Genomic DNA, 17,684 nt, shown 5'->3' with positions numbered 1-17,684 from the left:
GATTCCAAGCATATGTCTTACTCTTGTAATTTGCTTTCTGTTTCTGTTTTGTGTTTTCTCTTAATGCATGTAGAGGTTCACTGTTGGATCTGTTGGTTTCTTCTCCCACAGCTGAAGAACCTTGTGGTCTGGATCTTTCCTATACACGAGGATAAATATGTATCTGTGCTCACCATTATTCTTTAGCTGGAAGCAAAGCTAAGCCCAGGTGGAATACTTGACAATCCCGTCCCCTCCCAGCAGTCCTGGAGTTCATTCGGAGGAGCTGTAGAGGGGGTGGGGTTTTGTGCTGTTGGGAAGCTAAAGCACAAGAGGCTGGAAACTGGGATGATGGCAGCTGCAGTGGTGAAGGTTATGGATGCGTAAATTACCATCAGCACAGCCTGTTAGACTGAAAGAGCACATGCAGGAATTGCTCCCACAGCTGTCTGGAGCCAACGTTAGCCTTGCTCTCTCTGCCCAGGCAGCAGCTTATTGCTGCTGCTATTTGGTTCCAATCCTGGAATTAGCTTTCCCCCAGCTATTGGCTCAGCTGTTGGTAGCTGGTAAAAACTACAGTCAAGATGGATGGGCTCTGTCTGCGATAAAATGCATCTTTCCAGGTATTACAACACCCTTCTTGAACAAGTTTGCATTCTTTCTTTCACCCACTGATGAAGTATATGTTTTTGTTCAAGTTATTTGGCAAAATCATGGTAAAATTACATCAAAATGGATGAGCGTTTATTGCAGACAAGCGGGAAACACTTATCAGTACCGGTAATTAGTCCACAGTTATGTGCTATCCTAAATTGAAAACTTTGCATGAAGTTAGTAGCTGCAGAGACGAAACTTCTTAAAATGTTGCTCATACTCCAGCCCCATTATTTCTGAAACAACATTAGAAAGGAAAACTCATTGTTCTTGTCATCTGTTTTCTGCCTTTGTCATTCTTGAAAGTTATTGGAATACAGAAAGAAAACTTTCATTTACTAATTGTTGGGGAAGATGAAACAGGAAAGCCTTATAAATATGATTGCCTGACAAAAGATTTTGGGAATATGAAAACTATAAGCGACATTGAAATGGAGGCCACCTTTGAGATACCAAGTCTTAGTTACTGAACAACTGGAAAACAATGGTATGGCCGACTGAAGGTAATCCCCTCTTGATTGAACAATACCCTCTGCTTGCAGGCAGGTCCAAAGGTCAGAGCAGACCCTACTAGCTCAGCAGAAGGGGTCCAAAGAGTAGTTTTTAGGAGTTAAGATGTAACACTCTATGGTAATACAAGAACTCTTATAGGCTGTATGTAAATGCTATAGGATTTGTATCTTGTATTAGATTGGTTAGTGACAATTAGAATATTCAGTACAGAAGATGATTTATTGTATTGTAACCAGGACTTCACAGACCACTCCACTCTACTTACTCCCTTACCCGCTTACACTCTTGCTCTCTTGGGCCTGCTCAGAGCTGAGTCTGGCAGCTCTAAGCAGTGCCCCTATACCCACGCCCTTTGCAATAAACTGCATGTTCCAATATCTGACTTCAGAGATCTCTCGTCTCCGTCCGTCCCGACCGTCCGACCCACCCAAGCTCCTACAACTAATGTTTTCTTATTTCTTGAACAGCAAGAAGTAACATAGTTGGCTTTCCTTCACTCTCTTTTACATTTCCTTCAGTTTTACCTTCCCGAAAAACGGAACGATGCATGCTTCTGAGTGAAAGTAATAAATAATACATTGATGCCAGTTCTTACCACAGTGATGGATTGGGAAAAGGAAGATACATATTTACAGGTCCATGGTTTAAACATTGCTTGTAATTATGTACTTAACTGCATACTAGCAGGAGCTGTACAGTGGTTTGTGTTTTAAAACCAGAAATACGCCCACTGGAGTGGTCAGTATGTTCCTGTTTTAGTCAGGAAGGGACTGAGTAGGACTTCAGGCTGCCTGGAGGCCCATTGTGTTTGTGGCATCAGAAATAGGACTGAAACCACCAAACTTCAAATACCCTCTTTCACCACACACAGGACTGGAGATGATTTGTACTAATGACCCGCTGTGCTACTTGGACTCAAGTAGAGCATCATTTCCACGATGGCAGAAATGGATCTTAATATCCTGTGTGTGAGGAGGTTGAAGCAGAAGGTTCACAACCATGATGACCTTTGTGTCCATATGAAAGGGAAGTGCTGGCCCTCCTTGCCAGAAGTCTCCACAGAAAGGAGATGGAGATGTTGGGAGGGGTTGCAGGAATATTCATGGCTATATCAAGCCTAACAATTTCCCTCTGTTATTTACTGCTGAACTGTTAAATTCAGACAATGGCTGAATGGCTTTACAAATCTGTGAATTTGTCAGTGCATCAAGTAATTTTTTTGAGCAGCCTTTGAAAAGTCCTGTCACTAGCACCGCTAGGCTAAGGTGAAATGTCAACAAATTCTTGTAAACAAGACACTACAGTTTGTGCTGCCAATAAAACCTTGGCTAAGGTGGTATTGAGGGAGTAGACAGAAAAAGCTGTCAAAGTACTGCGCTTCCAGGAGAAACAAGACTGAGTCATACTTGTTTACAGAAGAAGGTAAAAAGTAATAATAATAGTAATACCAGGAAGCAAGAATGCCTGCTACATTCATTAAATAAAGCTCCAGGATTTCTGAGAAAAATACAGGTATCCACATTCATTTGGTAGTAAATGTTTGCTTGAAAAGTGGATTTTAACTGATTGCTGAGGTAAAAGTTGTAGAGAAGCGAGATGTGCTGTCTGGGAAACAGCACTGGGGTCTGCTAATTGAGAAATGTAAATGGAATCAGAGAATTTAGCCTGGTGGGGAGAAACAGCTCTGCAGGATGCAACAGGGAGAGATTTGTCACCATTTGAAAAGTTCACGCTCTTAATTCCAGATGTTGTAGATGTTCATTTCCTTCCCTGTTTTTCTCTGTTATTCCTCTCACGTGCATTCTCCTTGAAGAAGAGCCAGGGTGATAATAGTGATTAAATCCAAGGAAAAACACCCAATTGTATTTCATCATGTTTCTTGCAAGATGCAGTTCTTTTCCAATACTAAAAATATGCAAAATCACTTCTGTTTTGGTAAATCTAAATCGGAGGTAATCCATTTCTATTTCCATTGTTCCTTTTTCTTGAAACATGGAATAAAACATAATTTTGTGATATCTGACCTTTGTGACTGAGTCTTGCAGAATAGCTAGCAGAAACAGGATTTTTCTAGGAGTGATCAAAATTGTAGAGAGACTATTCTAGTAGTATTCTAGTGCATTTCTGTGCAAGTGTTTTAGAATATTTTCAGGAGCCTGATCCCATAAACTGATGTAGCCTCCCACCACTTGCGGCTTTTTGTTGCATTCTCAGATGTCTCGTTTTTCAGCTAGAAGCAAGTCATAATGAGGAGGCAGGTGAGGGCTATCCTTTAAGCATTTGCTTCTATTAAGTAACTGGAGAGGGAACCAGGGCCCACTGTAATGGCAGGCACAGCAGCCAGTGGACAAAGAGAATTGTCCTCTTTCATCCCCTCATGGTGCTTTTCACCATCATGCTCCCTAAAAATAATAATAAGAAGAAACAAAACAAACAAACAGACAAAAAAAGCTTGGCCTTCATGATGAGATTTCATAGCAAAATGCTGTGGACTGACATAGCTGAGTTGATTACTTTCATGTAGCTAAAAAAAGATGGATATTGGATGATGCATGCAAATTATTTTTGAAGTGCCTTCCATGTGACTAATTGACTTTCCTTTGCTTGTTTCATTGGGTTGGTTTTGTTGTCCTTTTTTAACATTATGAGCGTGTCAGTATCTGAAAGTGATCATTCATGAGAAAGGAAGAGGAAAAATAATTTGCAATTTTAAAAAAACATGTTGTGTTTGTAGCTTAGGTGAGAGAAAGACAGGGAAGATCTTTCTTAAATGTTGATAGGCATATGATCTGATGCTCTTGATCAAAATTTGGATGTCTTATACTTAGCATGCCTAGTTTAAATGTGCACAGTGAGGCAAGACTGGAAGCCCCTTAACCTGGAGATCACCTGCAGATACTGGACTTGACAAATCCACTTCATTCTTGCAGTTCAAAGGTGATGGCGTCAGAATATAGACATTGTTCAGAAAACAGTTACTTAAAGTGCAAATTTCAGACATAATGAAATTAGTTTTTCAGGGAGAATGGTACAGTGGAGATGGTGAAATTTCCAAGCCAGTTTTTAGAAATCAAGAAAAATTAAGAGAGGAACCAAGTGCCTTTGTGCCTCTTTTTAACTTTTTCTCCTGTGTAAATGGAAACAAGTCATCTTTTATGCAGACTCTTCTGCAAGGTGGCTTTAACCACATATATTCATAAAACATACCTGGGTTTTCCCCAGTGGAAAGCTTCAGTATTATTTGAAGTCTCTCCTGTGTTTCTGGAGTCAAGATATTTTGGGGAGAAGGGAACAGGGAAATCATTCTTGTTTGTATAGAGGTTTAACTTGCTCCTAAGTAGTCAGGTTTGTGGCATACAAAAATTTTATCAACATGTTTTAACTTCTTAATGCCCTGTTAAAAAGAAATCATACTGTCTTCCTTTTTACTGAGTTCACTTTCAGAGTTGTGGTAGGCAACATAATATAAAATGAAGTTGGTCTCCAAAATAAGTTGAAGAAGTTGTTAACTTCACCTAGAAGGCTGTTGAAGCATATGTGATGCTATGAGAAAGGTTTACACCCACTTGTGCATGAAGGTGACAGAAAGTCACTGTGTGTTTGAATATTTAAAGATCATTTATTCATTAGGAGTAAATTTCAAGTAGAAGATCAGAAACAAACCTGAAACCATGCCACAGCTGGGCACTGAGCTCAGGAAATATTTCAAAGGAAACCGTAGCAGTAGCCAAACATAGATTTTTTAACCTGTTGTCTGTATCACTCAGAACTAAGAATGATCCCAGAAGATTCTTGACATACTAATCCACCAAATGCATTTGATAGTCAACTTCAGTATTTCCTCCTGCTGTCCTGTAAAAGTTTCCTTTCCATTCACATAGCGCTTGTAACAGCAGAAGAAAAAACTCCGCAGTCAGTAATTCAAGGTCGGTTCAACACTTGGTGGTAGTCCTCTATGAATGGCACATAGGTCGTCCCCAGGGAGCCTCTACATTAAGCTGTCTCCTGAGTGAGGAGGACAAGTTCCTGAGGAACTTTTTTGCTTCTTTCACAAACTGAGTGCATTTTGTGCAGATTTGTTCTTCTTTCAAAACAAAATTTATTGGTTGATGGTATCATGAAGCGAGCATGTTACAGTAATATTCAGCTGTCAAAATATGGTATGCTAATGTTTACTCCTTTTTTTTTTAGACATTTCTTTAGCATTTCTTACTATTTGGGACATTGCAGAGTCCCTGATTCTTTATTTTCTCTTTAAAGGGAAGGGAGGGAGATTGAGAAACAGGTAACTGTAACTGTTTTCCTTACAGAGTTTTTGAATAAAATGTTCTCTCATGTTACCTTGAAGTAATCTTGTTGCTGACACATCACGATAATTTTCTTCATTTAGCGATGATAAGGCAGTAGAAGAACAAGCAGAGGAAGATGAGGAGCTAACTGTTGTGGAAGATGAAGATGCTGATGATGACGATGATGATGGTGACGAAATTGAAGAGACAGAGGAAGAGTATGAGGAGGCAACCGAAAGAACTACCAGTATTGCAACCACTACCACCACAACTACAGAGTCTGTTGAAGAGGTTGTCAGAGGTAAATTCATGAGCATCAGGCTTGGGGCTGAAAAACTAATCCTGCTGCTTTGCATATTTGCCCTTTACAACAAAAAAAATGTTCCAAACAGCAAAATACCCAAAGTTGCAGTATTGTTGTGCTTTGGCTCCTGTAATTTGCGTGTTTAATCCCCTTGCCTTTCCCTTTCCCATTATAAATATTCTTTGGAGTTAGTTCTGCCACAACCCTTTGGGTTTTCTGACCTCCAGCCCTACTGGCACACAGATGCTGCAGGGACTGTCTGTCCTTGAAGTGTGTTTGTTGTGTATGTGTAAACAGAAGGGTTGGTTTTATTTTAAAGTAACATTAAATAAAATTCAACTGCCATATTTAGCAAATAGGACAGGAAAGTGTGTATGGTTTATCATGCACATGTGTTACAGAAGGATAGGGACTATCAGTTCCAAGCAGGAGGTCGCATGAGCTGGTTTGGTCTCTCATATTAAGAGCAGTGATGGGTCATTTTGTGTGGTTCTGTTAGATACCAGTTTGCTGTGTTTCTTCATGAATTAATAATTCAGTGAAATTAGATTAATTTAAAATAACTATGCAGAAAAATGAACCTAAACTAATGAGTTCTACTGAGTGGGGAAGAAGGAAATAGGAAAAAATAGGATACGTGGAGTGAGAAAGAACTCTTCATTTCTAAAATTGAATTTTCATTTTATTTTTTAGTTATTAACAGGACTGCATTTTAAACTTTGAATTTTACCCTTATTAATGGGCAGCGTAGCAACATATTATTTTTAAATGCCATATTTCTCCTACAATGCATATTGGAATTAATTATCCTTATTTTTCTATTTTATAATACAGTTCAGTCTGGGTGTAAATCTCAGTAAAATAGATCCCAGTATTTCTACAAAGCTTACATCTTTACTGATAAATGCTGGAGATGGTGGCAGGAAATGAGATTAAAGACTACATTTGAAAAGAAAGGAGTTCTGACATGCAGGAGGCAGAGGGAAAATGATAGAAATTGGGGCAGTTGTGAAATGAGGCAGAAAACATCTGGCCTTCCTCCTTTCCTCTCCCCATGTTTCCCCATCCCCTGCCACTGGGGATTCTTGGGACTCCAGCAGTACTGGAGTCCCACATTTTGCATGTGGCAGTGTCCCTTTCTCTTGAGCCATGGTTCCAATGTTTGTCAGAGGAGAGGGTGCTGGCTACAATTTATCATACCAGGGTACAGAAGGATGCCCAGGGGATGCTTTGGTTATATTTTTCAGCTCAGTCTACATGGAGCACTAAAGCTTTGCTAAAATCACTTGCAAATGTTTCTTTCTAAGCCTGGCAACTCAGTCTTGTGTGTTTCTGTCTTATATAACTGTTGAGTGTTTTGCTCAGTTGTTGGAGAACCTTTTCAGTGAGGAGGGGGTGGGAGCAGTTTATGTTCAAATCTTTAAACCAATTAAACATATTTCCATATATGAGCTTTTACCAGCTGGGGATAAAACGCCCTGTTCTCGCTGGTAAATGAATATTGAAAGGGAAAGAAAAAAAAAAAAAAGAAAAAGTACTTTTGATTTTAATGGGATTTTGGATGAGTGGAAATGACAAGTTTGGTAGAACACATTTCTTTACTGAGGGTGATGTTTCAAAGAGGTTAAGATTTATAGCTTTCAGGAAAGTAGTGTACAATCACCTGAATATAATATATAACATGTAAAAGATAAGGTAAACTATTGAAGTGACCTTCTAGAAGCCATTTAGAAATGTATATATTTGCTGATTATGAAATGGTAGCATATTGTTTTTCCCATGTCTAACATTTCCCACCTTGGGTGACTGTGAGGAAAATATGCATTGGTGCAAGTGAGGTGAGGGCAATCTGTTACCAATACAAGTTTTCAGCGCAGTTCTGCTGCAAACCTTTGGGCTTCCTGACCTTCAGCCTTCCTGGGGCACTGATGTTGTAGGGACTGTCCTGGAGAGTAAGTGGTGTCTGACAGAGCTGTACTATGCAATGTGCTTGCTTATTTATTAAAGTAGAAGTGTCCAAATGACATAGCCTTGATCCTTGCTTTTCCTTCCCTTGCTACGCACAAGAGAAAGCTGCTTACAGGGTCCCTGTCCTCCCAGTGCAGGCAGCAGATCCAGCGTAGGAACTTGTGTGGTTAGCGTCTTGCTGATGCAAACACAAGTTTGTCACTGTCATTGTAAATGAAAGACGCAGAGGGATCTTGTTGAGAACGTATGTGTTAAGAAGTGGTCTTTGGAGACACCTTGAAAGCCTCTCTAGAAGGATTGAAGTGTCAGAGCTTCATTCATGTGGACTGAGCTCTGCTCCAGGCTGCCTTGCCCAAGCACTAGTCATAAAACATATCCTAGGATGCTCTTCATAACCCTTTACAGCCACTTTTATGAAGCTGTAACTAATATTATGTCTTTAGCATTAAAGAACACAGAGTGGGTTTATCCAATTTGAGAGGAGCTGCTTTTCAAATGTGAACAGCTGTTGTAAATCTGTAAGTAAGGATCTAATAGTGGGCTGGTATTGAGCCCTTTCTCTGCCAAATCAGTGGAATGACTGATATCAGCCATAAATAATTAAAAAGCATAAATGCAGTGTTATACTTTAAAGATACTTGAGCTATTGAAGAATCAATTTTTCAGGCAGTTTTATTTCGGTGCATATTTTAATGAATTGTGACCAAAATAGTAATAGTAGAATCACTTATTTTCAGTGAAAAGGAAATTAGTCTTGCCTAGAGAATGAGAAAGGTCCATTGGCAGGAGGGTAGTATTTTCATTCAGTTTCTGCAGCAACCACATTTCTGTGTGTTTAGTAAAAAATGTGGATAAACTTTCCATAGCCCAGTATTTGCCAGTATTCACTTTCCTACCTTTTGTTAGAGATCATCTTTACTCTCAATTCATATGGAGTATAGCAGCACACCCTGTTTAAACATTTAGATATGCTCTTGCTGGGCTTCAGATGTTAAGTCCAGATAATTGTGGGTCTGAGATTACAGGGATTCAGATGGTGAAATTAGTGTCAAATCTACCTTTGATCACAGGGAGATGTTAGCATTGAATTTGTGCTGAAGAAAATACGGCTCATTTATGAAGCCCTGCTCTTGATTTTTGTCTCTGTGTGGAGCAAGGGAAGTGACTCTGCTGGCCAGGATTTAGGCAAGGGAGTGGTTTAATTTCTGCTATCATTGCCACAGTGTCATGGGTGTTGCAGAGCTACTTCTGAGGATCCAGGCTCCCCCTGATTTTTCCAGTGTATGATGGACACAAGCAGGAGCACTGCTTCCCCCATCATTGTTTCTGCTGTCCTTCTGCACAGGACAGCAGAAGGACACAGGAGGTGACAAGAAAAGTTAGTCTCTCTTGAAAGAAAAAGTAGTTTTCGCTTAGTGCTTCCCATCAACATCACAGTCAGATCTCATTAGAGGAGAGCAGCAGGGTCAGCACAACAGTCTGGCACAAAACACTTGGCAGCTTCTCTGCACACCTGCCAGCAGATGTGGGGGAATTGGCAGCATCAGCCTCACCTGCCTCCTCCAGCAGTGTAATATTGCCCTTTATCAGTTGGTTTTGCTTTCTCTAATTCAGCTGGATTTCTTCAGACAGTTAGGGAAAAATCTAAGCAGTGCTGCTTCACGTGACATTTTAACTGTATTTACAGTCTGGAGTTGCAAGTGAGAGACCATATGCTGGTTTCCTAGCAAGAGAAAAGTAGCCTGATTTTGGTATGGTAGGTTTTAGTGTCATTGATCCATCATGAGTGGTTTTTTCCTTAAGATTTTTAGCTGAAAGATTTAAAATCTATTCAGTGACTTCTACCATATATTCTAAAGAAAGGGACCTGATTAAAAATTAACCCTGATTGCCAGACCCATCAGCTGGGAATTTTGGGACAGTATTAGTAGTGTATGCTACATTAATTGGGTTTTTTTCTACTCCGTAGCTTTGCCCCACTTTCATGGAATCATAGAATGGTCTGGGTTGGAAGGAACCTTAAATATCACCTGGTTCCAACCCCCTGCTATGGGCAGGGACACCTTATTCTAGACCAGGTTGCTCCAAGCCCTGTCCATCTTGGCCTTGAACACTTCCAGGGATGGGGAGTCCACAGCTTACCAGGGCAACTTTTCTTCTTTAAAAGGTTGTCATCTTTGTACTGCAGTAGTAGTTCCTTGTTCTTCTTCCTTGGCTTCAAGACTATACAGTATGCTTTATTTGGAGAGATATGATGTGTGATTGCATTTCATATCAAGAAAACATGATTGGTTGCTATATAAATAGTATACATTAGGGTAGATCCACTGGAGTTTTTTGCTATGAGATCTTCATTAAGAATGATCATCTGCTCTAATTTATGAACAAGAACTGATAAAATTAACCTAATGGATTTGCATTTATAGCTTTTAATTAGGCATTTTAATTTAAATTAAAATTAAATACAGCTATTCCACCATAATATAATACTTTATTATATGTTGCAATTGGAGGAAATCTTCTTTATAATCTGGTGATCTTGTTGATGCAGACACAACATACTATTACCTTTTTGGGTCGAGGGCAAAAGTACTGAAATACTAAACACAGTTTAGTATTATTTAATGTTATTTTATGTAAAGTTGGAAGGTGGAGAGTAATTTCATTTGAAATATATCCTGCCAGAAAAAATTACCAAGAATCTGTTTCCCTAGAGAAAATGTCATTTTATTATACTGAAGCAGTAATTAATTGCATATTTTTTTGCTGAAGATTTTGCTGTATAAAAAGACTGGAATGCTTTTCTGGGCTAATCCTCATATTCACTGTTATGCCGTGTTAGCAGAATTATGATGTTATGTGGAAATAGTACCTTTTCTAAAACACAAATTCATGAAACTGTATTGACCTAGATTTTAAAAATCAGGCTGGGTTTTTTGTTTGCGTTCTGGCCATCAGTGGTAACTTAATGGCACATTAGTTCCAAGTGTAGTTCTGTTGTGCACAAGAAATAGAAAACATATTTTCACACATTTGTTCCACTTCAGTGTTATGAGGCTTTGTATTTTAGCTAAGTATACCATTAATTTTTTTTAATATTCTAAATATGCCCTTGCAATAGCTTAAGAATAAACATTATAGAGAGAAATTCGATCTTGATTACACAGGATGGAAATTACAATTTAAGGGTATTTAACAGCTTTAGAGGAGCTGTCCTCAGTATTGCATTGAGAAGTCATCATTTTGCTTTTTTTTCTCTGTAAAAAAGCATTTTAGCAATTGTGTAGCTTGAGCACCAACTTTAGTCCTAGAGCATGTGCCAGCTTCACAGCTGTCTTCTCCTGATTCTAAAAACATCTTTTGAAATTAGCTCTTGTCTTCGAATACTCAAACTAAAATTTGGTTGCCTCTTCTAACTATATATTCAAAATGAGGAAGTTTTGTTTCAGTGAAATGATCTTCAAATATTCCCTTTTGATTGATTGAGTAAAAACAGTTGTGCCTTTTTAGAACACAGAGTATAACTAAAAGAAAAACTGCATTTGCTCTTGCCTAATTTTTCTCAGCTAGTTTAAAAATAAAGACTAATATAGAGGCATACATACTAATATCCTCAAACTATAGCTCAATTCCTGAAGATATGGAAGCCAAAATTAGTCCAGTCATGATATTTTGTATACTAGTGCATGAAGAAGGGGAGCATATATCTCATGATATATATTTGAGAGGTTCATTCCTTTGGCCTCTCTTGCAGTTACCAGTTATTTACTCTGTTCTTTAGCAAGATATAAATGGTAAAATAAAAGATCTGATCCCATATACTTAAGCAACTGAGTGTTTGAGGTCCTGATTGAAGAGGTGTTCAAGTCCCGTGTGATTGTTTGAATTGACAGTTTGAGCAGACAGCAAACACACACCAGGGCTAGTGGGCTGGTTCAGACCCCCAGTATGATTTAGTTGTGTGTACTTTTATATCAGCTTCAAACGTGCAGGACTGGTAGTACAGAAACGCTCATCAATACAGTATATTTTCCATTACCATGTCTATATTTTCCAAGACCTTGCAGTATTTATAAGCCTTTCTTCTGTAGCATTAAAGTAAATACGTTTCTCAGAGGTGTAAACTAGACATGGGAAACCAATTTCCAGGACAGGTCAGAGTTAGTAACCTAACTCCTCCTGGTGGTCCTTTTTTTCTTAGATCTCTTCAAATTTAATTTCTGATTTAAGGTTTGGGGCTGACTGCCAGCATTAAATGAGCTTAGTTCTCATGATCACGTATATAAATTCATACACTGGAAAAATATTGAGTAAACTTGATATTTACAGTGATAGAAATATGTAAATGTAGCTTTAATTCTTCTCCCTGTTAGAAGAGAAAATTTTATTTCCAATTCCTCTATTGAGAATGTTGTAATTAAAAATTTAAGTCCCATATGGAAAAAAAAGCATGGAGTTGAGATTTTGAAATAAAGCAATTATAATTTCACTTTGATTTGAAATCAGTTTTCTTCAAGTAGCAGGAAAAAAATGGTAATGAAAAATTTAAACTGCCATTCAGAACCATATTTTATATTTCCCTCTGTAAAAAGTGATCATCATAAGTATCTAAAATGTTTGCACATAAATTCTAATGAGTTCTACTTACAGCATTTTGGTAAATGAGTGCTTATGGAAGTACTTCGTATAAAGCCGGTATAAATCAATGTCCACATACTTGAAGACTGTATTTCCTAGGATGCTGAAGTCCGTGCTTTGCAAAGAAAAAATAACACAGTCAGTGCCAGTGTTTAATGTAACTGATTAGTTTTCAGTATTCAACTACTTAATTTAAAAGCAAATCAACAAGCTTTGCCACAGCACTGTCCTTCAGGGAGTGTTGCTGGCTTGGTTAGAAACAACTGGGTTTGCCCCAACATGCTGGAATAAGTACAAGGAGCATGGAATGGGGGAAATTGAATTACGCTTTCCTGATTATCTCAAAAGTAATTTGTCATGTCTAATGTTTTGGAGAACAAAGATATTAGCACCTGTGATTTAGGACACAGGATGAGAGAAATTTGAGTGTTGGAGTAGGTTGGTTTGGAAACTCTGAAGGGTCTAAAAGCAGCTGTTCATGAACCTGGGTTGTGGCAAAGGCTTGTCCTCTTTAATTGTATCCAATTTCTTGAAACTCAAGGCAAAAGTTTGTCTTTGGAGGGGGAAGAGTGAGCAAGTTCCTCAAACAAAGCAAAGCTCACTGTTACTGCTGTACTGGAAACAAGTTATTTGTGGTATTTTGCACATTTGCAAAAAGTAACTCATCTTTTGCCTCAGTTTTCAGCAACAGAATTAAAATAATTCTGTTGAATTATTTTAAAGATAAGCTTTTAATTTTTTGGTGAATTATTACAGCTGGTGGTGAGGTCAGCAGCTCTGACCCAGGAAGAGGTGACCGGTTGTACTAGTTTGAAAACAAACCAGTGGGAGGCACTAAGTCAGAATAACAATTTAATGGAAATTAAAGAAAAGAGGAAAAAAAGGTAAAAGAAAACACTGTCAAACTGACAGAGTCAAGGTACAACCTGACACCCTGTTAGGCAGGGTGGTGGTAGCAGTCTGGTAGAATAGTGGCTGCAGTCCTCTGAAGCAGTGATCCTGTAGTAAAACAGTCTGCTCTTCCTCAGGAAGTCCAATGGTGGCTGTGTAGCTCCTGTCCTCTGGAAATCCAGTGGGAAGCCAGTGTCGCTGGTGTTCAGCCTCAGATTATATCCACGATGGGATGCTTGGTTCCTCCCTCTGGGCGGAGCATCTCACAATGGGGTAACGAGTCATGAGGCCAAGTGTTGATTAGGCTCATTAACAGGAGATAGTCCGGAGGGAGTTATCTCTGAGTCATGCGGCAGGACAATGATGGGCAATTAACAGAAAGATAGTCTGGGGGGAGGAGGCAAGGAAACACTGCCCCACCTGGTTTCAACGGCTCCTGAGGATGGTAATAGAATACACTGCAACCCAGGACACTGGTCCGGGGAGATGTTCCCGAAAGGAATCGCCTTCCCGAGGCCCGGTGTCTTCCCTCAGCTGCTGGCAGGAGGGCCCTTGCAGAGGCTGTCAGCTCTTTAGTGATTATCAGCTCGTGATTCCAGCTCAGCTCTGCAGGGCAGCCTCCAGGCCAAGCCAGACCAGAGAGAGAGGAGAGGCTCGTGTGGCTGGTTCCGCATGGAAGGTAGCTTTATTGTTGGTCCCCTCCGGCGAAGGGGAGAGCCAGGGACGAGAACTCTCTCTGTCCCACAGGGGCCGGAGGGCTTGCTTTTATAGGGATACAGGGGATCAGTAAAGGACCAATGGATTACAGAGGATCTGGGATGGGTACAGGCCAATGGGTTACAAATGATCTGCATAGTGTCTCCTAAAGGATTGTGGGTCTGTCTTTTCTCGCTGTGACCAAAGTGGTTGCCTTTCCAGGGAGTCCTGCTGGGCAACTGCAAAATCTCTTATCTCAGCAGAGATCCGTCCAGGGCAGGGGCTGGGCATACCCCACAGTGAATCATTTAGCAGTGCATGCTGCCTGCCTGCTCCTAATATCTGCTAAAATACCATTGTTACCTCTCACAGACATTAATTGCTACACTTGGCAGCAGCAGAAGGAAAGGGAAGTGGTGGTTGGATTAACAGCCTGAGAAAACCTGTTGAGTTTCCAATCTCAGCACTTCATTTCCCTATCTTCTCAGCTGAGGTGTTGCATCTGAGAACCAAATGCGGTGGCTTTTTCTTTTAAGGACAAGTGATGGATGGGGATATAGAGAGGCACGGGAGGAGCATCTGGCCCATGAGCAGGGGTGATGGGACCATTGCCCAGGAATAGAAGCTAGTTTAAAAATGTACCTTTGCCCCAAAGCAGAGGTGGAGGAATGCTACTCTGAGCCCTCCACAGAGAATGGCAGATAGGGGTGGTGACACTGGGAAAGGGATGAATGACAGCAGTGACAAGTTTCCTAGACTGGACTGGCACCACTCTTCACTCTAATAGAGCTGTCATGAAACAGTAAACCAGACCACTGCCCCCTCTCTTGTTTATTCTCCATTTAGGTCATAAACATTAGAAGACAATAGAGCATTTCTCTCTGTGGTGACCTAAGTACCATGTAAGTCTCACCAAGAGCAGTAGGTTGGCAGTGCAGGCTGGAGGGAAGGATGTCCCTTCTGTGGTGGGAGGCGACAGGTCAGGCAGGAGGCCTGGCCATGGCCACAACGTGGGCTGCAAAGCTTCAGGCTTGCTCTTTTTAATGTTACTCTGTGGTTTACTGAACACTTGTTCAAGTGCATCTTCATGTGTATAAATGACTTAATTCACCAGTTCCAAAGTCCAATCTGATGGACAATAACCTTTGCTTTTGCACATTCAAATCTCTGTTGCTAATTCTGTGAGAGAGGTACCTATAGGAAATTTCAGATTAAATCTGTAAACAGTTTCCAACCTGATAACAGTGCAAAATAAATCGGTTTTTATAGCAAAACAAGTATTTCGAAAGAAACCTGGAAGATGCTTACTGTGTTGCTAGAGGCTGGCCCACAATCAGCATTAAATAAGAAAGACTGAATTGTTGAGACCTTTGTATTTTCAGAAATTACATTTCCTGTCAGTAAAAATTCTTTTAATTGTATCTGTCCGTTTTATGTCAGAAGCCAGTATTAATTTTTAATTGACATGTGACAGCTTTTCCAAGACTGTGCAAAGTTAGCTTTTTGTCAAGATTTGACTGTATAATTGGGTAGTATGGCTGGATTTGATTTTAAAATAAATCAGGGGAATTACTTGTATACTAAATATGGTCTATAATTAATCATATGGTAATATACAATTAATTGTAATTAATGTGCTATGCAATTAACGATACTTACTTTGTTTTTTCTTCAAGTAAAACCTCAGTATTCCTTTCTGCCTAATTTCTTCGTACAGAAGTGCAGCATTTTTAGCACATCCTTGATGGTTGCATAATCTTGGATCTGTTTCTCTCAGACTAAATGTATGCTTCCTGAAATTGATTCTTGATATTATTTATAGTTAGAATACATGGGTAAGTTAAACACATGTAAAATTGTACCTTTTTTGTATATTTAAGGAAATGTAGGTTGTATTGCCAGTGACAATTGTACATTAAAACCTATTTATGGTTTTTGTGTGCTTTTGAGGATAGTGAATTGACGGATCAGGACAAACACTGAGAAGCAGGATTCTTTGTAGCCAGCATCTGAGAGGTGATGAGCTTGCAGAGGATTTCCAGTGCTGGTGCACTGATATTTCTTCCTACCTTTCAACCCTTAGGAATCTGCTTTCCACAAAATTCAAATTTATGCAGAGAATTTAGAAGCCTCTAGTTTAACGTGGCAGTTTGTTTGCCAGTTAGTGTGTGGGATGAAAGTAAATGAGGGATTTATTGGTGCTTAATATTATGTATATTTGAAACTATTTGTGCAGCACACTGAAAGATGAAACTGTTTTTGTCTGTTTGGAACATTATTGGTAAAGGGCTATACGTTTACATGTGTAATTGGCTGAACTCCAAATTGCAGGCAGAATTTGCTTTGTCTTCCTTTAATTTGTGTGGTTTGGTTCTTCCTTCAGGTTTCCCTGTGTTGCAGGATGTAGGCAGAGACTATGGCAGCTCACAGTGAACACAAGCACAAATAATTTTAACTTTTTTCCTGTATGTGTATTCATTGGGGGTGAGATTTCCTCCTATGGATGGTTTAAGCTATCGCAGTAATTTTATGTATGTGAGCCCTTGAACTGTGAATTGAAAACCCTGTGCTGGGTAGCTTGCAAAAGGGAATTTCTTCATCGCTAGCTACATTTAAATAGGTGTCTGAAAAACATTTGTCTTCCACTATAATGCTTAAATGTTTGTTTGTTTGTTTTCTTTTGTATAATTTGATCAGGGAGGGTATGTAGACCTAAAAAAGAAGAGAAAATGTGTCTCTTACTTGCAGACGTTTCCTTTCAAGTACCAAGTAAGCTGCTTGGGCAGGGATTTGCCCAGGGCTATCGGCAAACCCCCAGTCAGTTGGTGGTTGTACCCCTCTGGCCTGGAAGCAGATGAAATTCCACATTGGTTTCAAGGCAACACCTCTCAGTGTGTACAGATAAAGTTGCTAAAAACATCAGATATAGTCAGGCTAAGGAGACTTTGTGGCAGGAATCTGAGTCAGTTCAAAATTTACCTTCATTATCTCTGGGGAAGGGTTTTCTATTCCCCAAAATTCCTTCTTGGTGCATCTCCTTCTAAAGCACCATCTTGGTGCATCTCCTTCCCTGTTTGAGTATGTGGACACAGAGAGACACCTAATTAAGAAGCCGAGACGATACCATTTCCATGCTAAATGTGGTTCCTCCGGGTCTCCTGTGACTAGAGGTGTGCTCTGAGCAAGCCGAGACTGGGCCATGCCGCGCGATGATCTCCCGCTGGTACTTTGACGTTGCTGAAGGAAAGTGTGCACCCTTCTTTTACGGCGGCTGTGGCGGGAACCGGAACAACTTTGACTCAGAGGAATACTGCATGGCGGTCTGTGGCAGCATCAGTAAGTGCCCTCCACAGCTCCTGCCGTGTGGGGAGCAGGCCTGGGCTCACACTAACCCCAGCCGCGGTCTGTCCACACCTCTGCTCACCACTCAGGCTTCCTTGGCCTCTTGCTAACCTGGCATGGTAGTGGGTGACTTCTTGGCACTGTAGGTGGGCTCTGAGTAGGGGGCTGAGAGCTTAACACCTCCTCAGGCGAGGCTTTCGCACCCATCTTCTCTCTATTCTCTGTCAAAGCGTACTGACGTTTCATGTGTCTGTGTGTGTGCATGTACAATGCATGTGCAGGAAAAAGCACAAACTTTAGGGGAAGCCTCAGGTAAGTTTAAAAATATCTCATAGTTTTTATAGTGTATTCCCTTGTATTTCTGACCTTTTTTTTTTAAGCAAAAAAAATTAGAATGCGTATTTCCAGAT

At 40.0% G+C, this 17,684-nt stretch overlaps 1 protein-coding gene across 4 annotated transcripts in view; it reads left to right on the top strand.

Moving 5' to 3' along the window:
• Positions 1-17,684, top strand: part of APP (amyloid beta precursor protein) — a 200,798-nt gene that overhangs the window by 107,668 nt on the left and 75,446 nt on the right. For 2 of the 4 annotated variants that reach the window (XM_032097643.1, XM_032097647.1), the window contains 2 exons: positions 5,537-5,736; positions 17,101-17,268. In XM_032097643.1, coding sequence (XP_031953534.1) covers positions 5,537-5,736; positions 17,101-17,268 — 368 coding nt within the window. The remainder of the gene's footprint in view (positions 1-5,536; positions 5,737-17,100; positions 17,269-17,684) is intronic. The other 2 variants (XM_032097649.1, XM_032097657.1) reach the window with 1 other exon arrangement.

Source organism: Corvus moneduloides, chromosome 2, assembly GCF_009650955.1.
Source record: "Corvus moneduloides isolate bCorMon1 chromosome 2, bCorMon1.pri, whole genome shotgun sequence".
Lineage (NCBI taxonomy): Eukaryota > Metazoa > Chordata > Aves > Passeriformes > Corvidae > Corvus > Corvus moneduloides.
The sequence above is the reverse complement of the archived record's forward strand: the minus strand, read 5'-3'. Positions and strand labels throughout refer to the sequence as shown.